Source organism: Tamandua tetradactyla, chromosome 12, assembly GCF_023851605.1.
Source record: "Tamandua tetradactyla isolate mTamTet1 chromosome 12, mTamTet1.pri, whole genome shotgun sequence".
Classification (NCBI taxonomy): domain Eukaryota; kingdom Metazoa; phylum Chordata; class Mammalia; order Pilosa; family Myrmecophagidae; genus Tamandua; species Tamandua tetradactyla.
Genome location: NC_135338.1, coordinates 80,636,839 through 80,659,061, shown reverse-complemented (window position 1 = coordinate 80,659,061; position 22,223 = coordinate 80,636,839). Strand labels below are relative to the sequence as shown.

The window sequence follows — 22,223 nt, the reverse complement described above, 5'->3', positions numbered from 1 at the left end:
AAGGGCTGCAAATTTCTTTATTTCTCTTAGGGAGGAACAAAAATACTCTTGCAATGGCTATTGAGTTTCCACAGGTACGAGGCAGAGGCTACGCTAGCACGTCCCACTTCCAACAGTATGACTTGTTTCCTATCCGTCTACTACCTGAGTGGCGTCAGTGTAGGTTCAGGCACCATGAGGAACGTTTGACCAAACACGTACACAGCACTGACAGAGAAGTCAACGGCCTTCCAGTTGACCAGGGTCAGTAAAAATTTAAGAAAAAAAAAAAAAGAAAAAAGAAAAAGGAAACAAAAAGGTAAAGACACCGACAGACGGGAAAAAAGCATCCTGGCCGGGGCGCGCGGCGCGCTCAGGGCCGAGGGCCGCGCGCCTCGCGCTCGCGCCGCCGCCGCAGCTCCTCGCGGTAGCAGTACGAGCAGTAGTGCTCGGTCTCGGCGCGCCCGTAGAACGTGCAGTTCTCCCGCTGGCAGCGGCGCTGCGCCGGGCCCGGGCCCCCGCGGCCGCCCTCACCGTTCGACCAGGCGGCCGGCGCGTCGGCGTCGGCGAACTCCAGGCCGTCGCGGGCGGCGCCGAAGCCGTTGGTGTAGGTCTGCGACTTGGGCTCGGCCCCAGCTGCTGGCCCGGGCCCGGCGCGTGCCAGCGACTCGACCGTGTTGACGGTGCGCAGGGCGGTGGTGGCGGCGGCGCGCGCCGGGCTGTAACTCTGCGACGACAGCGAGCGGTTCTGCTGCGGGTACGTGGCGCACGGGCGCAGGGAGCCCACGGCCGGCGCGCACCCCTCGTCCCGCGCGCCCGCCGCCTGCACGTGGATGATGCTCTGGCGCCCGGGTGCGGGTGGGCTGCGCCCGGGGACCGGCCCGCTCGGGGCCCCGCGCCGCGCGCCACCGCCGCCCGCAACCGGGGAGGCCGCGCCGCCCGCCGCCGCCACCGCCCGCGCCGCCCGCGCGCCCGTTGCTGGGCTCGGGCGCTCCTTGAACTTGAGCACCAGCTGCGTGGGCGGCCCGGCCGGCGGGCCCGGAGACGCGCGCTCGGGGCCCGGCGCGCCCTCGGTTTCGGGTCGGCGCGGCTGCCGCTTGGCCGCGGGGGCAGCGGCGGTGGTGGCGGCGGCCGCGGCCGCGGCGACGGCGGCGTCGCGGCGTCTCTGCTCCTGCTCGGCGCTGAAGCGCTCCTGCGCGCTCGTCAGGTAGTAGCCGATCATCTCCTCGTGGAACTGGTGTCGGTGGCTGGTGAGCAGCAGGCCGGCGAAGATGAACTTGCGCTCGCCCTGCATGGCGGCGCGCAGGATGTTGAGGCTCAGCTTTACGTCCGTGCTATACTTCCAGGCGTCACCACGCGGTCCGCCGCCCTTGTCCGCCGGCGACGCGCCCGCCGCCTTGTCCGTGGGCGACGGCGTGGTCTTCTCCGAAGGCGACGTGCTGGCCGACGCGCCGGACTCCTCCTTGCTGCCCTTGCGTGACTTGGCTTTCTTCTCCTTGCCGCGCTCGGGCGCGTCGCCGTTCTTGCCGTTGGCCGAGTTGGCGCGGCCCATCTTGCCGTGCACCAGGCCGCCGAGGCCGCCCATGTTCTTCTTCAGCTTGATGCCCAGCGTCTTGCTGAAGCTGCCCAGCTTGTTGGCCACGGAGTCCGCCCGGGTCTTGTCCTTCTCCTTGCGTTGCTTCTCTTTCTCCTTGTCCTTGCCATTCTTGCCGTTATTGCTGTTGGAGTTGCTGCACACCGAGTCGCGGTCTGAGTCCATCGAGTCGGCCAGGGACTGTACGTCCTCCCCTGCCGAGGCTGTCGGGGACTCCGGCTGCGCCAGCGGGGCCTGCGGAGAGAAAGCCGGGGTCGGGGAGGAAGGAGGTCAGAGAGGAACTGTTCCCACGTGGGACTGATGAAAACAGACCCTGCCCCTGGCTTGCAACGGCTGGGACCCTCAGGTCCCACTGTTCCAAACCCGAGGGCCACTCTGGTCTCTGCCAGACTTGGATGGGCAGTGTTTAAGCAAGAAGAGCGGTCAGAAGTGGGCTCTGGGTCTGCTGCAGTAATTAAAAGACCACCGTGGTATTCGCGCACAGCGCATAGGGCCCTCTGATCTGCCTGTGCTGTCTGGTGAGGGAAGCTGAGGCTCTCTTGCTCTCTCTCTTTTACTCTGCTCTGCTCTCATTGGTGAACTCAGGTCTCTGGTTGCTTGCCACCCACCCTGAGCCTGAGAGGTGTGCAGGATGCAGACACCCACCTGAGTCTAAGCCCCAGAACCTCAGCTCATTTGGGAGAGGATTATCCTGCCCAGACTCTGGCCTTCCAGCCCAGACGAGGCTGCTGCTTGATCAGTGACAGGTCCCAGGCATGCCTCTGTGCAGAGATGGAGGCTTTCAGACTCCCTCCTGTACCAAAGTGTCTCTTTACAAAGATGCCGCCCTCGCTTACTCCAGGCAGAGGGTGGAAACCTGGCCTCAAAATCTCATTCTCTACTATTGGAGCAAACACCCCCTTCATTCAGCAGTGATAAATCTTAGTGCAGTCTTCGGGGTTCCTCTCTCAGCTTGCCAGCATGCTCTGAGTGCGAAAGTGAGAAGGATTTTTAAACAGGACCCAGGTTCAGCAGGAAAGATGTTCACATTCCCAGAAGGGGCTTCCCTGCTGGTGGGGGTGCTGGGGGTGCCAGCCTGCCAGGGGAGGGCAAAGCCACATAGGAACACGGTCAAGGCCACTGCGTGGGTGGAGAAGAGCCCTGAGAAAGGAGGTAAGGAGGACACAGGGTGCCTACTGCTATTTGGTGGAGGGACCGTCCTGGGTGAGGATGGGGAATGCTAACCAAGCACCCCAGTGCAAAGAGCAGGGCCCTCACTCAGCACCTGGCTCTGGCAGGAACTGGTGCTCACACTGGTATAGGCTTTCCCAACTCCCAGAGGTAGAGGGCCCATCATTCTCCCATTTTTAGTACTTCATCCCCCCCCCCCCCCCCCAACCAGGTTCAAGAGTGTGGTGACCCTCCTAGGAGAACCAGTCTCTCACCTTCCAGCCCCAAATTCCTTCTTTCCTTTTCTCCTCCTTCCCTGGGTTTGGAAGGAAAGGTCTCAAAAAGGTTTGCTAGAGACACTAAGGTTGGAAGCACAGAGCTGGACCCAGGGAAGGGAGTGTGTGCCGGTCCAGCTCCCATTGGCTGAGGAGCACTGGTTGAAACCCTTCCTGGGCTGGAAGGGCCCTGGCAGTGAGGGACCTTGCTGGGCCCATCCCGAGAGCGTCCTGGTTCTAGGTCTGGAGCACCTGTCATCTCACCCCACGTGGCTGTTAGGATAGAACATCCACAGTGACGCTGAGAGAATGACTGCCAGGCATTGGGACGGGCATGGTGATGTGGAGTTGAGGCAGGACTCAGGAGCCAGACCCCGACTGTGGCCCGGGGCAGTCACTTGTGCCATCAGTATAATGGGATATTCACACCTGCCTCTTGGAGTGCTCTGGGATTAAATACAGGTATAGATTGAAGCATGAGAGTGCTTAGTGCAGTGCCTTGTACGTACTGGGCACCTGGCACCAGGCACCGTGCTGATGTCATGCCTTTGACTATGGCTAAGTCAATTGATGTCTGGGGAGAGTCAGTTATTGGCAAGCACTCTTTATAAATCCTTCTCTTTCCCAGGGAGTTCACTCCCTAAAGTAACAAAACACCAAACAAAGATTTACAGTACCTCCCGCCCAGCACCTGGGAGCAGACACAGCACAGCTCTTCCTTGGGGTGAAGTGGGGCCCTTCCCACTGTCCTGCCCTTCCCCTCCCCCACCTGCGCTGCTGCCCTCTGTTATGGGACCGGTGGGGGCTGCTGTGGAATGGCACCCTCAGTTCTCTGGCTTTTCCTGGGACCCACCCACAGTTTATAATGAATTCTGCTTCGTTGCAGCACATCGTGTTCTGTTCTCGGCAGAGAGTTTTGTGTTGTGGCTTGTTTTCTGAGTGGGTGTGTATATTCCTCATCTGCAGAAAAGAAAGGGCCAAAAATCCCCTAGGTGGAGCGCACGCATGCATACCTACATAACGCACACCGGGTACAGCTGCAGCTACTTAAAAACAGAGTCCTGGGTGGCGGGACCTGGCTTGGAGCGCTCCCAGGTTGTGGGCACAGCTTGGAGAGGGAGCTGCCCCCATGGCCTGCCTGGCGCCAGGCAACCGTGGGGCCTGCCACCGGGTCGGTCCGCGGCGCCAGGCTTACCCTGGTCTCAGAGGGGATCCGAATCCACGTCACATTCATGTAGCTGTGCAGAAGGTTCAGCTTGGCTTCCAGCGACAGGATCAGGCTGGCAAGAGAAGGGTGCATGAGTGAAACCGGGCCCTTGCTTGCGTCCCACCCACGTACAGGCATGGGCCCATGTCTGCCAGGGGGAAAAGGCGGATCTCAGCCCCCTTCCAGGAGACCCCAGGACCTGGGAGATGGGAGGGTCCTCGCAGAGGGGACCCAGGATGGGGTCTTACTGGGCCAGCCGGGCGTTGTCGCTGTCATCCTTGCCCCACTCCCAGTCCTTCCCGGGGTCCACCGCAAAGTGCAGAGGCAGCAGCTTGTGTTCTGAATCCGTCAGGGGGATCACAGCTGGAAGAGAAGAGAAGCCAGGGGGTCCAAGGGCAGAGGAGGATGGAGGCCCCGCGAGCTCCGGAGAGGAGAGGACAGGGAGTGCCTCTGCCAGGCGTCTCCGTGTTGGAATAAACAGGCTGTCTGGCCCAGCAGGAGCTTCAGATCATGTTTCATTATCAATATTTCTTTAAAAATGTGTTTTCTGTGGATGCTGCAACTCCAGTGCAGTTAGAGGCATCAGCCTGGACTCTATTAACATTTTGGGTCTGTTGGAAGGCAGATGCCTGGTTGGACTGCGGGACAGTAAAAAAGTTACTACTCCTGTTGTTTCTGAGGAAGGGGACCCCATAGGCACAAGTGAACTGTGCAGGCCTCCTCAGGCAAACCTCTGGGGTGAAACGTTTGCAGAAAGGCCCAATGTGCAAATGGCCGACTAGAGATGGATGAATTTGTGATTCTAGTCAGCAGGTCGACCTTGTGTGCCTGTGACATACCAGCACACTGGGCACCAGGGCCCAGTTGAGGGCAACCCCCGGCCCTGGCCCACCTGAGCACAGGTTCTGTGCTGGGATCAAAAGACAAGCTGCTAAACAGGCACCTAGGAACATGTCAGGGGGTGCAGAGTGCAGGCTAAGGGGATGATGGAAGGGGGTGTGCATTTACAGGGTAGGGCCTCCCCTTTTGAGCAGTAAACATCTGGGTAGAGACACGGGTGAGGTTATGTGGCTGGTCATTTCACAAAGGGACTGATTCATCAGAAAGTCTCCCGAATGAAACATGCTGCCCTTGTTGTAAATCTTGGCCCACCTCAAATAGGCTGGGGCTGAGGGTAGGGCGGGGCAGGTTTGTGGGGTGTTTACATGTTTGTTTGGGGGATCTCCTGGTAATTTCTGAGTTGCTGGTGGAACCAAGAGAGAACTACTCCCTAGCGATAAGGCCAACTCCTCCTAGGGGTGTTGTCAGGGACAGGGAACAGGAAGAGGGTGATATGAGCACCCCCCATTCTGCCTCCTCCGTGGGGCTCTGTTCCATCTCTCTGCAACCCTGCTCAGGGAGAGCCACACCTTAGTTCATTTGCCAGAGTAGGGGTTCCTGTCATCACACCTGTGGCTTGTTGTTGGTGAGAGAAAGTGGGGGACGGCCAGAGGAGGGTGAGAGTGGGAAGCTTGCGAGCCTTCCCGTGCCACCCTTGGCCTGGGCGGGCACTCTTGCATTGGACATGTTCAGGCTCGGTGCCAGCCAGGGAAGCAGGTGTGGTTGGGCTCACAGTCCAGATGGTGTGCGGGGCTGGCAGCTCAGAGGGCAAGAGGGCTCCCTGTTTCAGGGCACACCTGTGCCTTACCCCTACCCCACCTCTGAAGGCCCCGTGTGGCTCGTGGTACCCTGAGTTGCCAGGGCCCTGGATCTAAGCATCGTTGCTTCCCAGGCACGAAGAGCTCAGCCCTGAGGGTCAGGGGGGCCCGTGGGTTCCACTTCAAACTGCGAGGTGCTGCCCCCTCCTCCATCTCCCTTCTGCCTAGAAGCTGAGTCCGCTTTCCTCCCAGCATCACCCAGAAGCTGCCATGGACTAAGTGTTATTTCCTCATGATTCATGGGAGACGGTGTTATGGCAAGAACAAAAAGATAAAAAAAAAAAATTCTCAAATTGAATTCCATCAGTAGTACATTTTCTGATAAAAAATTGGAAAAATTGACTCCGTGCTGCCCTCCAGTGTTGCTGAAGAGGAGATGTGAAGTGCAAAAACCTCCCTCTTCCTGTATAAGGGAAACAGAATGGCTGACCAGAGACACGCTCCCGCTGGATTTCACCTTGACATGGTCCTTCCTAGGGCTGAGCTGGGGAGGCAGACCCACCCAGAGAGCTTGGGGAACAGCCTGTCACATAGTTCCATGAGTCACCATAGAAACCAAGGGTTGGTCCCTGCTTCCTGCCTCTGGGCCCTAGGGGAGGTGGGGAAGGAAAAGGCTCCATATACGCCATTTCCCAAACTTGCTGGAGCAGCACAGCTTAGCAAAGTAACAGATTCCAAGACCCTGCACAAAGATGGAACCCAAGTAAGCATCCCCGGGCAGATTGGGAATACACTGTTCTAAAACAAGAATGTGTTAGAAGCCATTGCTGTGGGTGTGATTTGGGTATGGCTGTCTGCCAGACATCCTGGCCCACATCCCAGGGTAGACTTGCCAGTGAGAAGCATCTGCCCACCTACGACTATCTTTTCCAATCCCAGCATTTAGGAGGGAACAGGTGCCGAGTTGCAGTCCATGGAATGAGAGCAGAAGTGATGGGGGAAATGGGATGGGTGATGTGGGTAGTACATGAGCCTTCACCCCTTCATGGGACCTGGGAAAGATGATGGGAGCTGCAAGCTGGTAGGGGTGGATTCCTGAATCTTTACCTGCCTCCCTATTGGGAACAACTGTTTTAGACTTGGAGTGAGAAACCAGCTTCTATTGTATTGAGCCACTATGATTTTGGTTTATTGGTTTCAGAGAAATCAACTAACCTAGTACAGCCCCACACAATAGCTGGGATTGAACCAACTGCCAGGGCTGCCCATAGCTGGGTGGAAGGTTGGAATTGAAGGCACTAGTGGCTGCCCAACTAGAAGGTTCCAAACGTGCTGGCAGACTCTCAGCCTCAGGTCTTAAGAGAGGCTCTGGGGGTATCCCTTCCCTAACTGAGGATGTTCAGGGGCTAAATGTAAGGTCTTCTCTTTTCAGAGGGCTCAGGTGTGACCTGAGGGTGAGGTTTGGGACCACAGGGCTCAGACAGGCCAGGGGGTCTCCGACACAGAGCATCCGTGTGCCTCGGCCTCTCTTTATACGCTTTTTCTGTTAGAAACCTGGTCTTCCCCAGGGAGAGATTTAACCATGAAGTGGCTTGCCCTCTGGTGGCAAATGCTGAGAACAGCAAATGTCTTTCAAAAATAAGACAGGAATTTTTTTGTTTTGTTTGAAAGAACTCTCTCCTGTCTTTGAGCTAGGAAACAGTAGGCACTTACTCATACTAGCCTGGGCATATTTGGACTCTTTATTTTCCAAAAAAGAATGGGGATTTCTGGTTTCTGTTTGGGCTGTAAGAAGTGCGTACCATTTTGGCAACAACAGCATAATGCCAGACAAACTGTCATTTTATGACATTTCTTTAACCCATCAGAAAACTGAAGTCACAGAACAAAACCAAGTAACCTGAAATCTAAGGAAAACCAGGCACCTGCAGGAAAAGACCAGTGCAAGCACTTGCTTGGAAGGGGTAGACTCAGTTGGTCAGTGATAAGAAAACTTCAGCTAAGCCTGTTTAGCAACTCGGTAAAGGAAGAGTTAGGCTAGTATAGGAATATAGACCCCCCCTGGGGGCCACAGATATTAGGGGAATAAATAGCCACTTGTAGGCTTCTCCCCGGAACCTAACTGGGGAGTGGTTAGTGCTCACAAAAAAAAAACTGGGTAGAATCCTGAGAATGTGTCATCCCAGATCTTTCTCTCCTATCTTCCTTGAGGAAAAAAGCTTAAATGACCGGGGAAACGGCAATAGACACTGTCAATTGCATGGCAGGTGAGCATTCTTGCCTGCTGAGCCACTGTGGCCCGCCCGACACTGTCAATCTTGGGGCATTGGAACCTGTTCCCACTGAAGCCGGGGGTAGAAAACAAAACAAAACAAAATACTGTCCACCTCTCAAGGGAGAGGCAGGAAGACTAAGACTAACCCTTCCCCCACCCAGACCCAGAGGTCAATACCCGCCTAAGACAGAGGCTTCAGCAGTACATAGAGAACACAGCCCACCCTGCTCCCTCCTCTCCCACCCCACAGCCAAGCTAACAGGCTGAGCAGTGTACTGCTGGAGTGGGGCAGGAGGCTGGAGAGAGAACTTCACTGAGGTGCTGCACAAAACGTAGAGCAGCAGTGAAGAAAGCCTGGCAAACCAGTCCCACCTGAAGCCCGAGCTGTGACTGGAGGGAGCTGAAGGTGGTGTGCAAGGCCATTGGACAAAAGGAAAATGCGGCTCAAGTCTGGACTAGACTGAGTCAAACCCCTGCACTAAAGACCTAGCAAAAGGAAAGGCAGGCCGTTCTCTGGGGGTACAAGCTACTGACCTCGGTCGCCACTCTGCTACACAAGATGTGTGGCTTTCAACAAAAAATTACAAGGCATGAGAAAAGACAAGGGAGAAAATACACTGATGAGAGAGATGAAGCAACTGACAGAACAAGATTCAGATATAATACAAATGTTAAAATGGTCACATGAGCAATTTAAGATAACTGATTAAAAGTTAAAGGTGCTAAAAGAAAAGATGACTACCATGTAGGATTTGACAGTTAGTTAGCAAAGTGGTATAAGAAAGAATCAAATGGAAAGGCTAGAAATTTTTTAAATCCCCCAATAGCAGGGATGCAGAATGACTTTGAGAGGCTGACCAGTAGACTTTTACTGTCTGAGGAAAGAATCAGTGAATTTCGAGATAGGGAAATAGAAATTACCCAAACTGTAAAACAAAGACAAAAACTGTGTGTGTGTGTGTGTAGGAAACAGAATATAAGATTCAAGAGCCATGGGACAACATCAATCTAAAATATGTGTAGGAGAGATATGTAGGAGAGGAGAGGAAGAACAAAGCAGAAGAAATATTAAAAAATAATGATTGAGAATGTTCCAAAATTAATGACAAACACCAAATCACATATCCAAGAAGCTAAGAGAACACCAAGCAGGGAAAAATAACTAAAATACCCTTGGACATAGCACATTCAAGCTGCTGAAAAATCTTTCAGCAGCAAGAGGAAAAAGACATGTTACATACAGAGAAATGAAGGTAAGAATTACAGTGAACTCTCATGATAAAACAGGTAAATCAGAAGACAAAGGAATGGCATCTTTAAAGTGCTGAAAGAAAAAAACATTAAGCCAGAATTCTGTACTCATAAAAATATCCCTGAAACATGAAGGAGAGAGTAAGACTTTCTCAAAAAAAAATTAAAAAAAGAAAAAATTCATTGCCTGGAGTCCTGCACTGCATGAAATGTTAAAGGAAATTCTTCAAGCAGAAGGAAAAGGAAATCGGTCAAAACAGATTTACACAAAGAAGTGAAGAGTGCTGGAAATGGAATAAATGAAGGAGAAAATAAAATTCACTTTTTCTTCCTTATAATTGCCCTAAAAGATACCTGACTGTCTAAAGCAAATAAAGTAGAATGCATTATGTTTGCATTGCATATATAAAAGAAAAATGGATGACCACACACAGGATAGGAAAGAGGGATTGGGAATACACGGTTGTACTGTTCTTAACATATGAAGCAGAATAATATTACTTGAAGACAGACTCTGACAAACTGAAGATGCTTATTGTAAACCATGGGAGACCACTGCAAATTAAAAATAGAGGTATGATAATGTTGATAATCGAGATAAAATGGAACTATTAAAAATCTCAACGAATCCAAAAAAGGCAGAGAAAAAAATAAACAAAGAACAGATAGAACAAATAGCAAGATGGTAGATTTTAAACTAGTTGTATCATTAATATCATTAAGTAGAAATGGTCAAATATACCAATTAAAAGACAAAATTATTAGACTGAATAAAATTGCAAGACCTGATTATATCCTGTCTACAAAAAATCCATATTCTAGGAGTGATTAGTAATGCTTCTAAAAGGTACTTTATTATAATGGAGGACTCTGAAAATGTTCTGGGAGAGGCAAAGGAACTTTTGAGGGTATCTGGCGTTTAGCTGCCATGGGGAGGGGGCGTGTAGTGGTCATATTGGTTGCCCACCCCTTTATTAGAACCCCCTTCTGCGTGTATGGGTAAATCATGACAATTCTAACACGTCCATTTCCTCTTGCCCATGTCTGTTGTAACAAAATCTAATCAATGAGATGTAAGAGGACAGCAACTGGAGGATTCCTGGAAAAGGCTGCTAAACCCTGAAAAAGCAACATAAGTAAGGGACATTCTCTCTTCTGACTTTTCTGGTGTTTTTGTGTGAGTCTCGGAGCTACCAAGGTCATCCTGACCTACGAGGGGACAAGCTGAGGGAGAGTGGACAGACAGAAAGATTGCAAGTCCTCAATGAGCCCCTGGATTAATCAACTGCCCCCATCGCCAGATGTCTCTTCATTATGTGGGATACTAAGTCCCCTCATTCCCTGTGCCATTCTGAGTTCAGTTTCTCAGCCCCCGAATTTGGTTCCTGAAGTATGGCACCATGAAAGGAGGAGGAGTCATGGGTGGTGAGGCCTCCACTGTTCTGTGCCGGGAAACCTATGGCCTGTGGTCCAGACCACAAGGACACAGGCAAACTGTTGCTTGTTTCTGTGAACACAGAGTATGCCTGCCAAGGAGGTAGTTTTAGGAAAAAGAGGATGAGTGCAAGTGGTTGTATGTTGTGGCTAGTGCTTGTAGCTTCCCAGTCATGACTTATAAGCCTGAGCTCAGGCTGCAGGTAGCCTGTTGGAAAGCAGGGAGTGTGGGGGAGATGCAGCCTCACCTCTGTGCAGGGGCTCTAGGCCTCTCCTGCGCAACTCCTGCTAAGGATAAAAGGACCAGTGAGATGGCTGCTATCCACATACTCAAGGAGGAAGTCATCCTTGTCAGGACAGACTGGGAAAAGCATTAAGGCCAAAGCTGGGCCCTGTGTACTGGCCCTGCGAGTTGTTTACGTCATCATAGCAGCCTGGGACCACAAGCCCAAAAAGCCCGCCAGTGCCAACCTCAAATTTTTACACATCCACGACAACAGAATATTCTTCAGCTGTAAAAAGGAATGAAGTCCTGATACATGCGACAATGTGGGTGAATCTTGAGGACATCATGTTGCGTGAAATAAGCCAGACATAAAAGGACCGATATTGCATGATCTCACTGATAGGAAAAAGGTAGAGTATGCAAACTCAGTGTCAGAATCTAGGATATCGGTTACAAGGGGCCGGGGGCGGGGGTTGGGATAGGGAACAAGGAGTTAAGGCTTAAATGTGCAGAGTTCCTATTTGGGATGATGGAAAAGTTTTGGTAACGGATGATGGTGATGGTAGCACAACATTGTGAATGTAATTAACAGCCCTGAAATATATATATCTGAATGTGGTTACAAAACAAAACAAACAAACAAAACAACAACAACAACAACAAAAACATGAAGAAAGAAAGAAAAGAAAAGAAACAGCCCTAATAAACAATTTTTAGTTGTTTAGAGCTAGCCTGCTTTCCATACCCTGCAAAACTGTGCCCAGCATGTGGTAGCCTTAGATAAGATAAGCCCTGTAGTTAAAAGACCCCAAACCACTTCTGGCACTTGGAGATCTGTGACCTTGGGAACTCCTACTGAGCTGACTGAGGGACAGCTTAGGCATATACTGTCCTTGAATTTCCCTCTTCCCTAGGGGTTCCCTTGGCTTGGCTCCCCTGTTGAGTAGCCCCTTGTACTGCCTCCACTTTTTACAGAGAGGAACCACGCCTCCCAGGCACCCTGTCCAAGTGTTGCCCCTCATGTGTTACTGCCACCTAGTAGTTAAACATTCTTCTTGATTAGCTCTGAAATCCTCACATTTGCACTACAGCAGCAGATGGAAATTCTGGCTTACATCGTATATGTAGACAAGATCTGTGGCTCAGTTATTAGTCTATGGAATAAATTGGAAAACAACTGATCAGAATTAGTGGGACTGGACTGCCAAACAAACTCTCAGGGTGGCAGAGCTTTCAACTCCTCAGGTAATCCCTGGGCTTGTGAACTTGTGCCCCAAATGGGTTGGGAACTCTGTCCCTGACTGCATATATATCCTGAAGGGGAATTTTTAATGAGAATCATAGACTCTCTTTAGCACCATGTGCCAATAGCATGTAAGAAGGGTTAAGGTTGCCTGTCCCCAGCCAATGGGGAGACATGCACATCAAGCAAAATCAGGAATCAGGATGGAATTAGACATCTCAGCAGAAATTCTAGATGTTTCGAAGCAAGACCTTCGAAATTCTGATGGAAGCTAGAATTCTATAGCCAGCTAAACTCCCAGTCACGTGCAAGGACAAAATAAAGAAATTTTAGACAAGCCGTGCCTCAGAAGCAATTGGAGAATATCTTACTAATGATGGAATTGTGAAAAGGGAAGACATAGGATCCAAGAGTCAGGGTATCCAACCTGGGAAAAATGTGAAGGGAAGCCCTGGGAGTCTGAAATATAAGAGGTCTGTCTGTGTGTAAGCGGTCCAGAGTGAAGCAGGAGGAGGGAGGGTCCCAGGTAAGGCTTGATAGGATATATGCATGATACATAAAAGGATGGGTAAAAGGAAAGAATTAGGGCTATGTGTATGAAGGAAGGCAATATAGGAAATGAAATTCATAGTATTCTACATGACTCTGCTGTGAACAATATTTACATGCATATATTGAAATAATTCTGACTACAGAGTCAACTAAAACTGGTGATATAGTTACACTAGGGATGGGGGAGAGGGGAGAAGGAGAGCCAAAGCTTCATCTACCTGACAGGAAGTCAGCAGAAGTGTCCAGAGTTGATAAAATTAGAAATAAAGGCATGCATATTAGGTTTACCCATGGAATAATTTACTAGAAGAATTAACTCATCTTTGGGGAGTGACCTGGAGGGTGCTTTGTTTTGTTTTTATTCTAACCTTTTGGATTTATTTGATTTTCAAATTATATGTATATAGAACTTTCATAAAACAATTTTAAAGTCAAATTACAGACCCTCCCCACATACACATTTATATCCCACTAATTCTTCTAGAAAACTTTATTAGGAATCAGAACTATACCGAGCATTTAGGCACATAAATGATAATGCTATTTATAATAGAAATTATCTGGAAACAATCTAAATACCTAACGCAGAGGCTAAATACATTATAGCACATCTGTGTGATGAAGGTGATAAAATCATATTTGCAAAGAAATACTCAATTTGAGCATGGGGTGATGCTCAAAATATGGTTAAAAGCAATCTGTACAGAATGATCCCATAATTATCTATCTGAGATATATTACCTATCTCAGAATCAAACTATTCTCTATATTTGCAAAAATATACAACCAAACATAAACAGTGGTTATTTTTGGGTGGTGGTATTACAGATGACTGATTTTCTTTTTCATATACTGTTTAGGATTTTCTAAAGTGACTGCAATGGCAATTATTTTAATAATCAAGAAAAAAAAAGTTATTTGAAACCTTTCAGCCCATGGTAGGGGAACCAGCTGACCCCTGGGTCCTTCTTGAAGCTGGTTTAGAATTGTGGAGCAGAGAGACCTATGGAAACATCAACTCTGATAAAGAGTAGATCTTTCTTGGAACTGACAAGTGATCCCAAAAGATTGTTCTCTGGTGTCCCCTGGAGACTAGTGGCAGATGGGGTGTTGGAAGAAGCAGAGCTAGAGTGGATCCTGAGAGGAGGGGGCTTTCTGGATTGAAGGGCAGAAGCCCCAAAGTCCCTGGTGGGTGGTGATGTCCTCAGGGCCAGCTAACCCTGGGTTCCTTCCAGGTCCCTGCCCCACCCTCCAGGGTCCCATTTGGAACTGTACTTTGGGCTCCTGAGCTTATGGTCCTTGGGTGAGACATGAACCAAATAGAGAGTTGTCTGACGGATAGGTGCCCCTAGTACGTTTACTCAGCATGACCTAGTCCTCTGAACCTGAGCCCCTCTGGAAGCCAAGGACAGAACTCCATCACCTTGAAATCCTGCTCGGAGCACCTGGTCACCTGGTGGCCCTTTGCAAAGATTGTGGGTCAAGAACCAACAATTTGGAGAGGATAGCCCTCATCCAGTCCTCACACCCTGAGATGTGGGGACCTGAGCTAGACATCTGGACACACCCCCCCCCCCCCACCACAACTCCTCTTTCTCTTCCTCAATGGTGAGGGGTCTTTGTAGATAATAGAGTCTGTTCCTCAGAGGGCCATGCTCTGAATCTCCTGGAAGGAGCAGCAATGCAAGTGGCCCGGTGAGGATGGCTACTAACCACCAGGGGGAAGGAAACACTGCACTTTCTGATCACATCTTTCAGTGGCAGTTGGCAAAACTTTCAAGTGGATGAAGAGAAGGATGGTGAATTGCAAAGAAAATGAAGGTAATTTGCATTTGGTTTCAACAGCCTTCTTGACATACAAACTCATCTGATTCTTGTCCTAATGTTCCACTCTAGGTGGTTTTTTTAAAATCACCTTCATTATTGTATTCAGATAGGTACACTGGTGGGTCAGTTGGATTGGCACAGGGTAAGTAAGTGATTTTGAGTAAAAGTCACTTTGTTTTAGCTTGATGTCTTAATAAAACTATATTATAGAATTCACTTACATAGAATATTTACTACAATTCATAGCATATAGCAAGTTTCTACTTAGCCACAGATGGGTATTGTTCATTATAAATTAATCCTGAAAGAAAAATCATGGCTTGTCAAATAAATTGGGAAGGAAATGTTAAATTATATTTGGTTTGGGGAATAGTAAAGTATAGTAGATGAACATTTGATTTAACTCTGAATTATGCATAGAATATAAATTAAAAATTATTTTTATGACCTGATGTTTGGAATTATTCTGTTGGGCTGCACGAAATGCCCAGCTGGTTCGTTTTTATAAACTGTGTGTTGTTTCTGAGTGATGAGAGACAAAGTTTCAAGGTGCTCTGTGCAAAAAACTTTGTGTGTGTGTGTGTGTGTGTGTGTCAAATATCAAGTTTTGGGTGTGTTGAGAGTCTCTGTTCCCAATAAATGAATGGCAACGTTTGTGTGATTATCTGGAAGCACCGGTTTTAGCAGTCTGTGCTACTGATGGCTGAATGGGCATCACTGTCCATGATTCTTGTTCATATCAGCACCTGCATCTACAACCAGTGTACTTGTTAAGGGCTGCCAGGATGCTGCTCTTCAGTTTTGCTAAGTGGGACCCCTGAGGCAAGGCAGCATGGTGGGGGCTCCCCTGACCTTGTGTGGCCCAATGGACTATGCCAGAGAGACTAACAGGTTGCTTGCATTTAGAAGAAAGAACTAATTTAAAGAATTACCTTACATATTGAATTTTGTGGGAAAAGGATAGAGGCAGATGACACTGGAGACTTTCATGACACAAAGCAATGCCCTTCTCCACCACCGTCTCCCTGAAGGTTCATGAGTCACAGGTGCAAAATGCTGAGTTGCCCAAACCCAGTTTTGGCATGGGGACCCGATTCTGCACTCCTCCTTGGGAGAGATTGTGGACCCCAATCTCCACCTTCTTTGGCTAAGTGTCCTGTTTGGAAGCTCCACTATCTACCCTACCAACTTGTTCTATCAACCCTTTACCACTGGGGATGGCTACTCCATCTTTAGTTTCCTCACCAATATAGTGGGGATAAAAATCGGGAGGTTAGATAAGTCAACCCTTGGGAAGCACCTAGAATAAGCACAAGAAGCTTTGCAGAAGTCCGAGCATGAACACGAGGCAGAGCCAGCCAGTGCCTCTGGACCCATTCCTGCTGAGTGGAGGATGATCCTGAAACTGTCAGCTGAACCAAGAGCCAGGATGTAAATGCAGAACATGCCATTCACCGTTCTAGCTCAACTGACTGTCAGAGGAAAGCAGCCCTCATGTAATGGAGGAAGGACTGGACCTTGTGTGTTTAGACCTTTATCAAGAGTTGGCTGTCTTTGTAGAGAATCTTGCCCAAGCTGCTTGTGGGATTGCAGGCCCCACCTCAGAACACCTTTATCCATCTGCCTGTGTAATGGCAGCATGTACAGGCAAAGGGGGTCTGCACACAGGTGTAAGAGTCTGACTCTTCTCCTGAGTCTTACGGGTTGGCCAGGCCAGAGTGTTTACAGACCGAAATATATAATATTCTACTGCAGAGTATTTTCCTTTTATCTCTCCTTTATGTTAGGGGTATCATATTGACTTTTGTCCCCAAAAGGTAACATTCTCCACGAATTCTGTTTCAGGATTACTAAAGATACATTACAAAATGTTTGTTATAAAAGGAAGGAGGGTTTGGTCTGTTGGTTAAGATGATTCTGGAATTTCTTTCTAAGTTCTGTTTTGATGAACTACACAACCTCTCTGTTTCTCTTGTTAATTGATTTACTTTTTCATAACTCACTCATTTACTTAGTGGCCAGTCTGAAAGGTTCTGAGCTGGACTCTAAAAGAATCCCCAGATCTGAATGTATATACCCTAGTGGCCTGGCCATTTGAAGGTGCAGTGTCTGGAGCTCGCCCTGTCCAAGCCCTGAGCTGCTGAAGCTGCCCTGCAGCCACCCCTCTGGCTGGCCACCAGAGGCTCCTTCCTGCAAGCTCAAGGAGCAGGACCTAACCCCTGGTCCTGTGGGTATGAACCTATACATAAATAGGACCTTTGAAGATGTTATTATAAGTTAACGTGTAGACTTATTTGTGAATAGGACCTTTGAAAATCAATGATTGAATCAGGGTAAGCCTTGATCCCTATGGCTGGAGATCATATAAAGCAGAGGAAGTTCATATGCAGTCAACAGAAGCCAGAAGACAGCAGAAATCACAGTAGCAGGAACAAGGAGAGGCAAATGGCTGTGAATGGAGGCAGAGATGCAACCCAAGGAACCCAATGGACTGTGGGAAGCACACAACAGTCTCTAGGAGAAAGCAAGGCCTGAAGATCTTGATGTTGGACTTGTAGCCTCTGAAACCATGAGACAATAAATTTCAGTTGTTTAAGCCAACCCACCTTATGTTGTATTTGTCATAGAAGCTTTGGCTCACTAAGATAAGAACCAGCCCCTGGATTTGGGGCGCCTACCCCAGAACCCACAATGGCCACCTCTGAGAGCTTTCTGCCAGAGCCCCTGTCAAATATTAAGGGTGTATTTGAATGATGCTGGAGGTCTGGCTTGAAGGGCAGAATTCAACCCTGGTTTCGACTGGGTATGCCCAGATGCACTGCTCCATGTAATTACGGCAGTCATAAGTGCCTGGAATTGTGCTTGCCACACTGATGCATTCTCAGCAAATGTTCATGGAATGAGCATCCCTTGTTGCTCACTCTGGAGAGGTGAATGCAAAAGCTCAGGGATGTTGGGGCTGTTCAGCTCACAGTGTACCTGGAAGAGCTGGGGGTGCAGCCCATCCCACTGACCATGGGCTGAATTCTCTTCTCCAGGCCCAGATCCAAACTCTTGGGCTGCCCAGCTCTCAGGACACTCTGCTGAGCTACCTAGCAAGGATGGCTCTTTCCCTTAAGTGGAAGGTTAACCATATTCCAAACATATGCTGGCTTGCATTTACTACAGCTTGGCAGAATATTCCGTTTTTTTTTTTTTTTTTTTTTAATTTGGCTTCAGTTTTAAGTGGTCCCAGGATATCCAGGAGTTTGGCAACTACGGGATCGGGGATCACATACTCTTAGCTACTAAGATCTGAACACAGCATCCATTGTCAGGAAGACGATGATGGTGAAGTGAACCAGGAATCTCCGGGTTGGAGAACATGAACACAAAACTTCCACTTTTTGAATTAACTTAGGCTCTGCAGTAGGTTGAATCATGTGCCCCAACAAAGACATGTTCTTAATCTTAAAACACATTCTTGTGGGGGTGAACCCATTTGTAAATAGAACCCTTTGAGGATGTTCAGTTTTAAGACCCTTTGAGAATGTGTTTTCAACTAAAGTGTGGACTCATTTGGAAATAGGATCTCCTAAGATCTTATTTCGGTGTGCCCTACTGAATCAGGGTGGGCCTTAATCTGTATTACTGGAGGCCTTATAAAAAGAAGCCAGAAGTAAGGGAAAAAACACAGGAGGAGATCAGACATTGCTATGGGATGGGAGACAAGCTAATGAACTCCAGGGATTGTGGCAAGCCAGCACGAGAATGCTACAGAATTCAGTGACATCTAGTGTCTAAAACCACGAGCCAATATATTCCTGTTGTCAAGTGAACTCATTGTATGGGATATGGCATAGCTGCCTTGGCAAACCAAGACAGGCTCCATTCACAAGGAATGTCTTCTCCTAACTTGCCTTAGTGATACCTTCTAATGCGGATCATTCATGAGCAAATGCCAGCTTCCCCAGCCAGGGGCTTGCGCCCCTTCGCAGCCTATACCCTCCCCTGTTTATCTGAATTTCCTTGTAGCAATAAAATATCTCATTTATTATTCACAATATGCTTGGGGAGTAGACTATCAGGATCGAGAAAATGGAGATTCAAAGAGACTCATTAATGTGCCGAGATACACGGCTTGCTGGTGGAGGAGGTCTGAAGCCAGGCCTTTGCATTCAAACACAACTTTGGCTCAATGCATCTGGCCTCGAGTTGACATCTGCTGGAGCAATACATGACATAAAGGGAATGTCTCTGCTCCTGGGAGTGGATGCCAGGCTGGAAGAGGAGACAGGGCGTCATGGAGAAAGACATGGGGTGTGATGGCAGGGGAGGGGCAGCCACATGTGATGTAAAGGAGCCTCTCTGCTCCAGTGCATGGGTGCCAAGCTAGAGGAGATAGGATGTGATGAAGGGTGAGGGTGCCTGAGGTCATTCTCATCTTGGCCTTCTCCTGTGGTGGGGGTGGGGACAAGACCAACCAAGGATAACAGGAGCATGCTTCTGCCTGTCATCAGTGAGCAGCCATTTTCTCTTCTATCTACTCTGAAGGTTCCTGGAGGTATTTATTATTATTTTTTAAATTTCAAACAGAAGTGGAGAAAAAGCCAGGTGAGAACCAGGGCACCTCTATTGAAAACTCAGTTGTCCCCCTGATTAGCCAGGTAATTCCCTCCTATCTGGGGCAGAGCTGGGGTCTGGTGTAGCTGATGATTCTGGAGCTCTCCAAGCACCCACATCACCTCATCCTAAATGTGTTCATCCTGTTGGGGAGGGCAGCTCCAAGGAGCTTTAGGGTGCCTTCCTGCTGTACCTGATAGATCTCTTATTTGCTTTGATTCTGAGGTGGAAGAGAAAGTGCAGATTTACCTGCATCTGACTGATTCTCAGCGGTAGGCAGCTTCAGTTTTGGTTGGGATCCCAAGCAGAAGTTTCTCATGACTGCATTCTGCTGAAGTAAGGGGCTGCAGGAACGGGGTGTGAATTCCACCTTTTGAGGCAGGTGACCAGGGAGGAAGGCCCACGAGCATCTGACACATACTTGTGGGGCTGCTTCTTGGGTGAGAAACAGGTGTAAGAATGAACAAAGCTGTGTCTCAACTCTTGACAAACTCTGAAAAGGAGCTCTATTTAACCAGGTTTTAAATAGATTATTTGCTGATTACTGCCTAGATGCATTGATTCATTTGGGACTGAGGAACAGCAGAGTTCTCCTTTTCTCCTTCCTTCTTCCTTTAAGATAAGCTGGGATGCCTCCATTAAGAGAAATACCCCTCATCATTCATAGAAGTAACACAGGCTGCCCACTGGATATTTTCCCACTAAGTGCTGGCTTTCAAAATAACAAGTGGGTCCCTGAGTGTCTGGCAGAGAATGAGCCTTTTCCACCTGAGTTTCCTGATGAACTCAAGGATTTGACTTGTTCCAGTCGATTCAAGTTACCACAAAAATCCTCATCATCCCATTTTGTCCGGTAGGAGCCTCTTCAGTTTTACTGACCCAAACCTGGTTATCTTTGATGGCACTGGGGATTGAATCATGTCCCCCGGAAAAGGTATATTAAAGTGTGTCTTAATCCTTGATCCTGTGGGGTGAATAGGAATATTTAATATGTTAAGGTGAACTACAGGGTGGACTCGTTTATGAAGAGGGTCTTCAAAGATTTTATTGGGTGAGGCCAAACAGAATAAGGGTGGGCCCTAATCCATAGGACCAGGGACCTTAGAGGTTGATGAAATCCAGATGCAGTTTCAGAAGAATCCAGAGGAGCCAGAGGAGGAAGATCACCTCGTGATCAAGGATGGCCATCACCGGCACGCTACCCACTCCAGGAGAATGCTTGGCCTCGCCAACATCAGGAGCTCTGGCATCAAAACCATGAGGCAATAAATTCTTATTGTTTAAGCCAACCAGCCTATGGTATTTGCCATAGCAGCTCTTGCAAGTGAAGATGGATGGTGCCTTGGATTTGGCTGGGAGATGTTCTGGACTCTGCGTGGATGTCTCCTACCCTAGATCTGATGATACTCTCCAATGGGGAAGTTTTTTGGGGGCAAGCAGGACCTGTTGGGTGTACGATGCCATGGACAGTGGCAGCAATTTGCCCCTCTGAGGGAGCTGGCCTGATGCACACACAGGGAGGTGTCCAGAGAAGGGGGACATTCCTGAAATGTCCACTTATCAGGCTGGACCTGCCGGCTTCCAATTCGCCAGGCAGGTGAGAAAACTAATACACTTCCTGTTGGAGTCCATTTGAGCAGGGTTTTGCTTACTTGCAGCTGAAGGCATCCTAACTGGCACTAGGGAGCTCTGTGGTTGGAGAGAGCAGCTTGGCAGGGGAGGGCCTGGAGGGAAGGAAGGTAGGTTGACCACCCTCCATGACAATGCAAAGCACCTGCAAGGTGCTGCTTGGCTCAGCAAAGGCCTGGGTGTGGCTCTGGAGCCCAGACCAATCCGAAGGCCTCCAAGCACCATGTCCTTCTTAAAAGAAGGATCAAAAAGCCCATGCCTGGCACATGCTCAGCTCTGCTCAGCTGAGACCTGCCTGAGGCCTGACCCTGGGCATCTGAGAGAGGAAGCCACTCTGAACATGAAGTGTTCACAGACGCTGGAGGCCATGACCAGGCCCAGCCACATCAGGCTTTTGGTGGGCCTTCCATCCCTCCTGCCCCTCCTTAGGGAGTTCTCTCTAGCCTGTGAACCCAGAGAACCAAAGGATGTTCAGTACCTGGTGCTGCGGAGATCCAGGGTCTGTATCCACTTAGGAGGTAGGTTTTTTAAGGAGCACTGCACTGAGTGCCTCATACCTCTCAGCTTTTCGGGGGAACTGGTCCACCTACCCTGGCTAAAGGCATGGTAGCCAACTGTGTTTCATTTTCAGTCAAGGGCCAAGGAATTGAAGAGCTCACTTATGGACCTTTGCTTTTTCCCCAGGCAAGGCAACCATTGCCCATTAAGGAAGAGAACATTCTGGAAGAAATGCTGCAGGCAGCATGACCTGGAAACCTCAAACACCTCCACCACCTCCTTTCAGTAAATTCTGGGCCAGCTTGCTGAGCCCTTTCCCAGCCATCTTGCCCCTTCCTTCCTTCACTGCACTCACTTCTCTGACTGCTGTGCTGATGAACAAAATGAAAAGTGTGTGACTCAGCTTTGGGTAGTTAGAGGTCAGTGAAAGTCCTTGGGGAGGGGTTTCTTCCTAAATAAAAAGAAAAAGTCTTATGAAGAGTTGGGATTTGGCCCAGCTTGAACTGTGGATGTGATAGCTGGAGCTGCAGCACCCATCCTGTGACCATGCATCTGGAAGCACATGATAAAAAGACAGAGTAGAAAGGCCAGCTGTTTGTGTCCCCGAGAACATCCAGAACTGCTGCACCAGCTGTAGATCACTGACCTCAGGACGCCCAGTTATAGAAGCAACAGGCAGCCTCTTATTCATTTGAACCCTGTATTCTGAACATTCCTCCTCTTGAGGGCTCATATCATGGCTTTCTGTGGCTTCTTCCATTTTCTTTAGCATGGTGAAGCCTGAGAAGAGAGGCTGAGCCTCTTTCCTGGGTGGACACTCCCTTTTCCCCATATCCCAGGTAACA

At 49.1% G+C, this 22,223-nt stretch overlaps 1 protein-coding gene across 3 annotated transcripts in view; it reads right to left on the bottom strand.

Moving 5' to 3' along the window:
* Window positions 1-352: 352 nt before the first annotated feature.
* Window positions 353-22,223, bottom strand: part of OTUD7A (OTU deubiquitinase 7A) — a 402,649-nt gene continuing 380,778 nt past the window's right edge. For all 3 annotated transcript variants that reach the window (XM_077123999.1, XM_077124000.1, XM_077124001.1), the window contains 3 exons: window positions 4,453-4,567; window positions 4,193-4,277; window positions 353-1,807 (listed from right to left, as the gene is read on the bottom strand). In XM_077123999.1, the coding sequence (XP_076980114.1) occupies window positions 353-1,807; window positions 4,193-4,277; window positions 4,453-4,567 (1,655 nt within the window). The remainder of the gene's footprint in view (window positions 1,808-4,192; window positions 4,278-4,452; window positions 4,568-22,223) is intronic.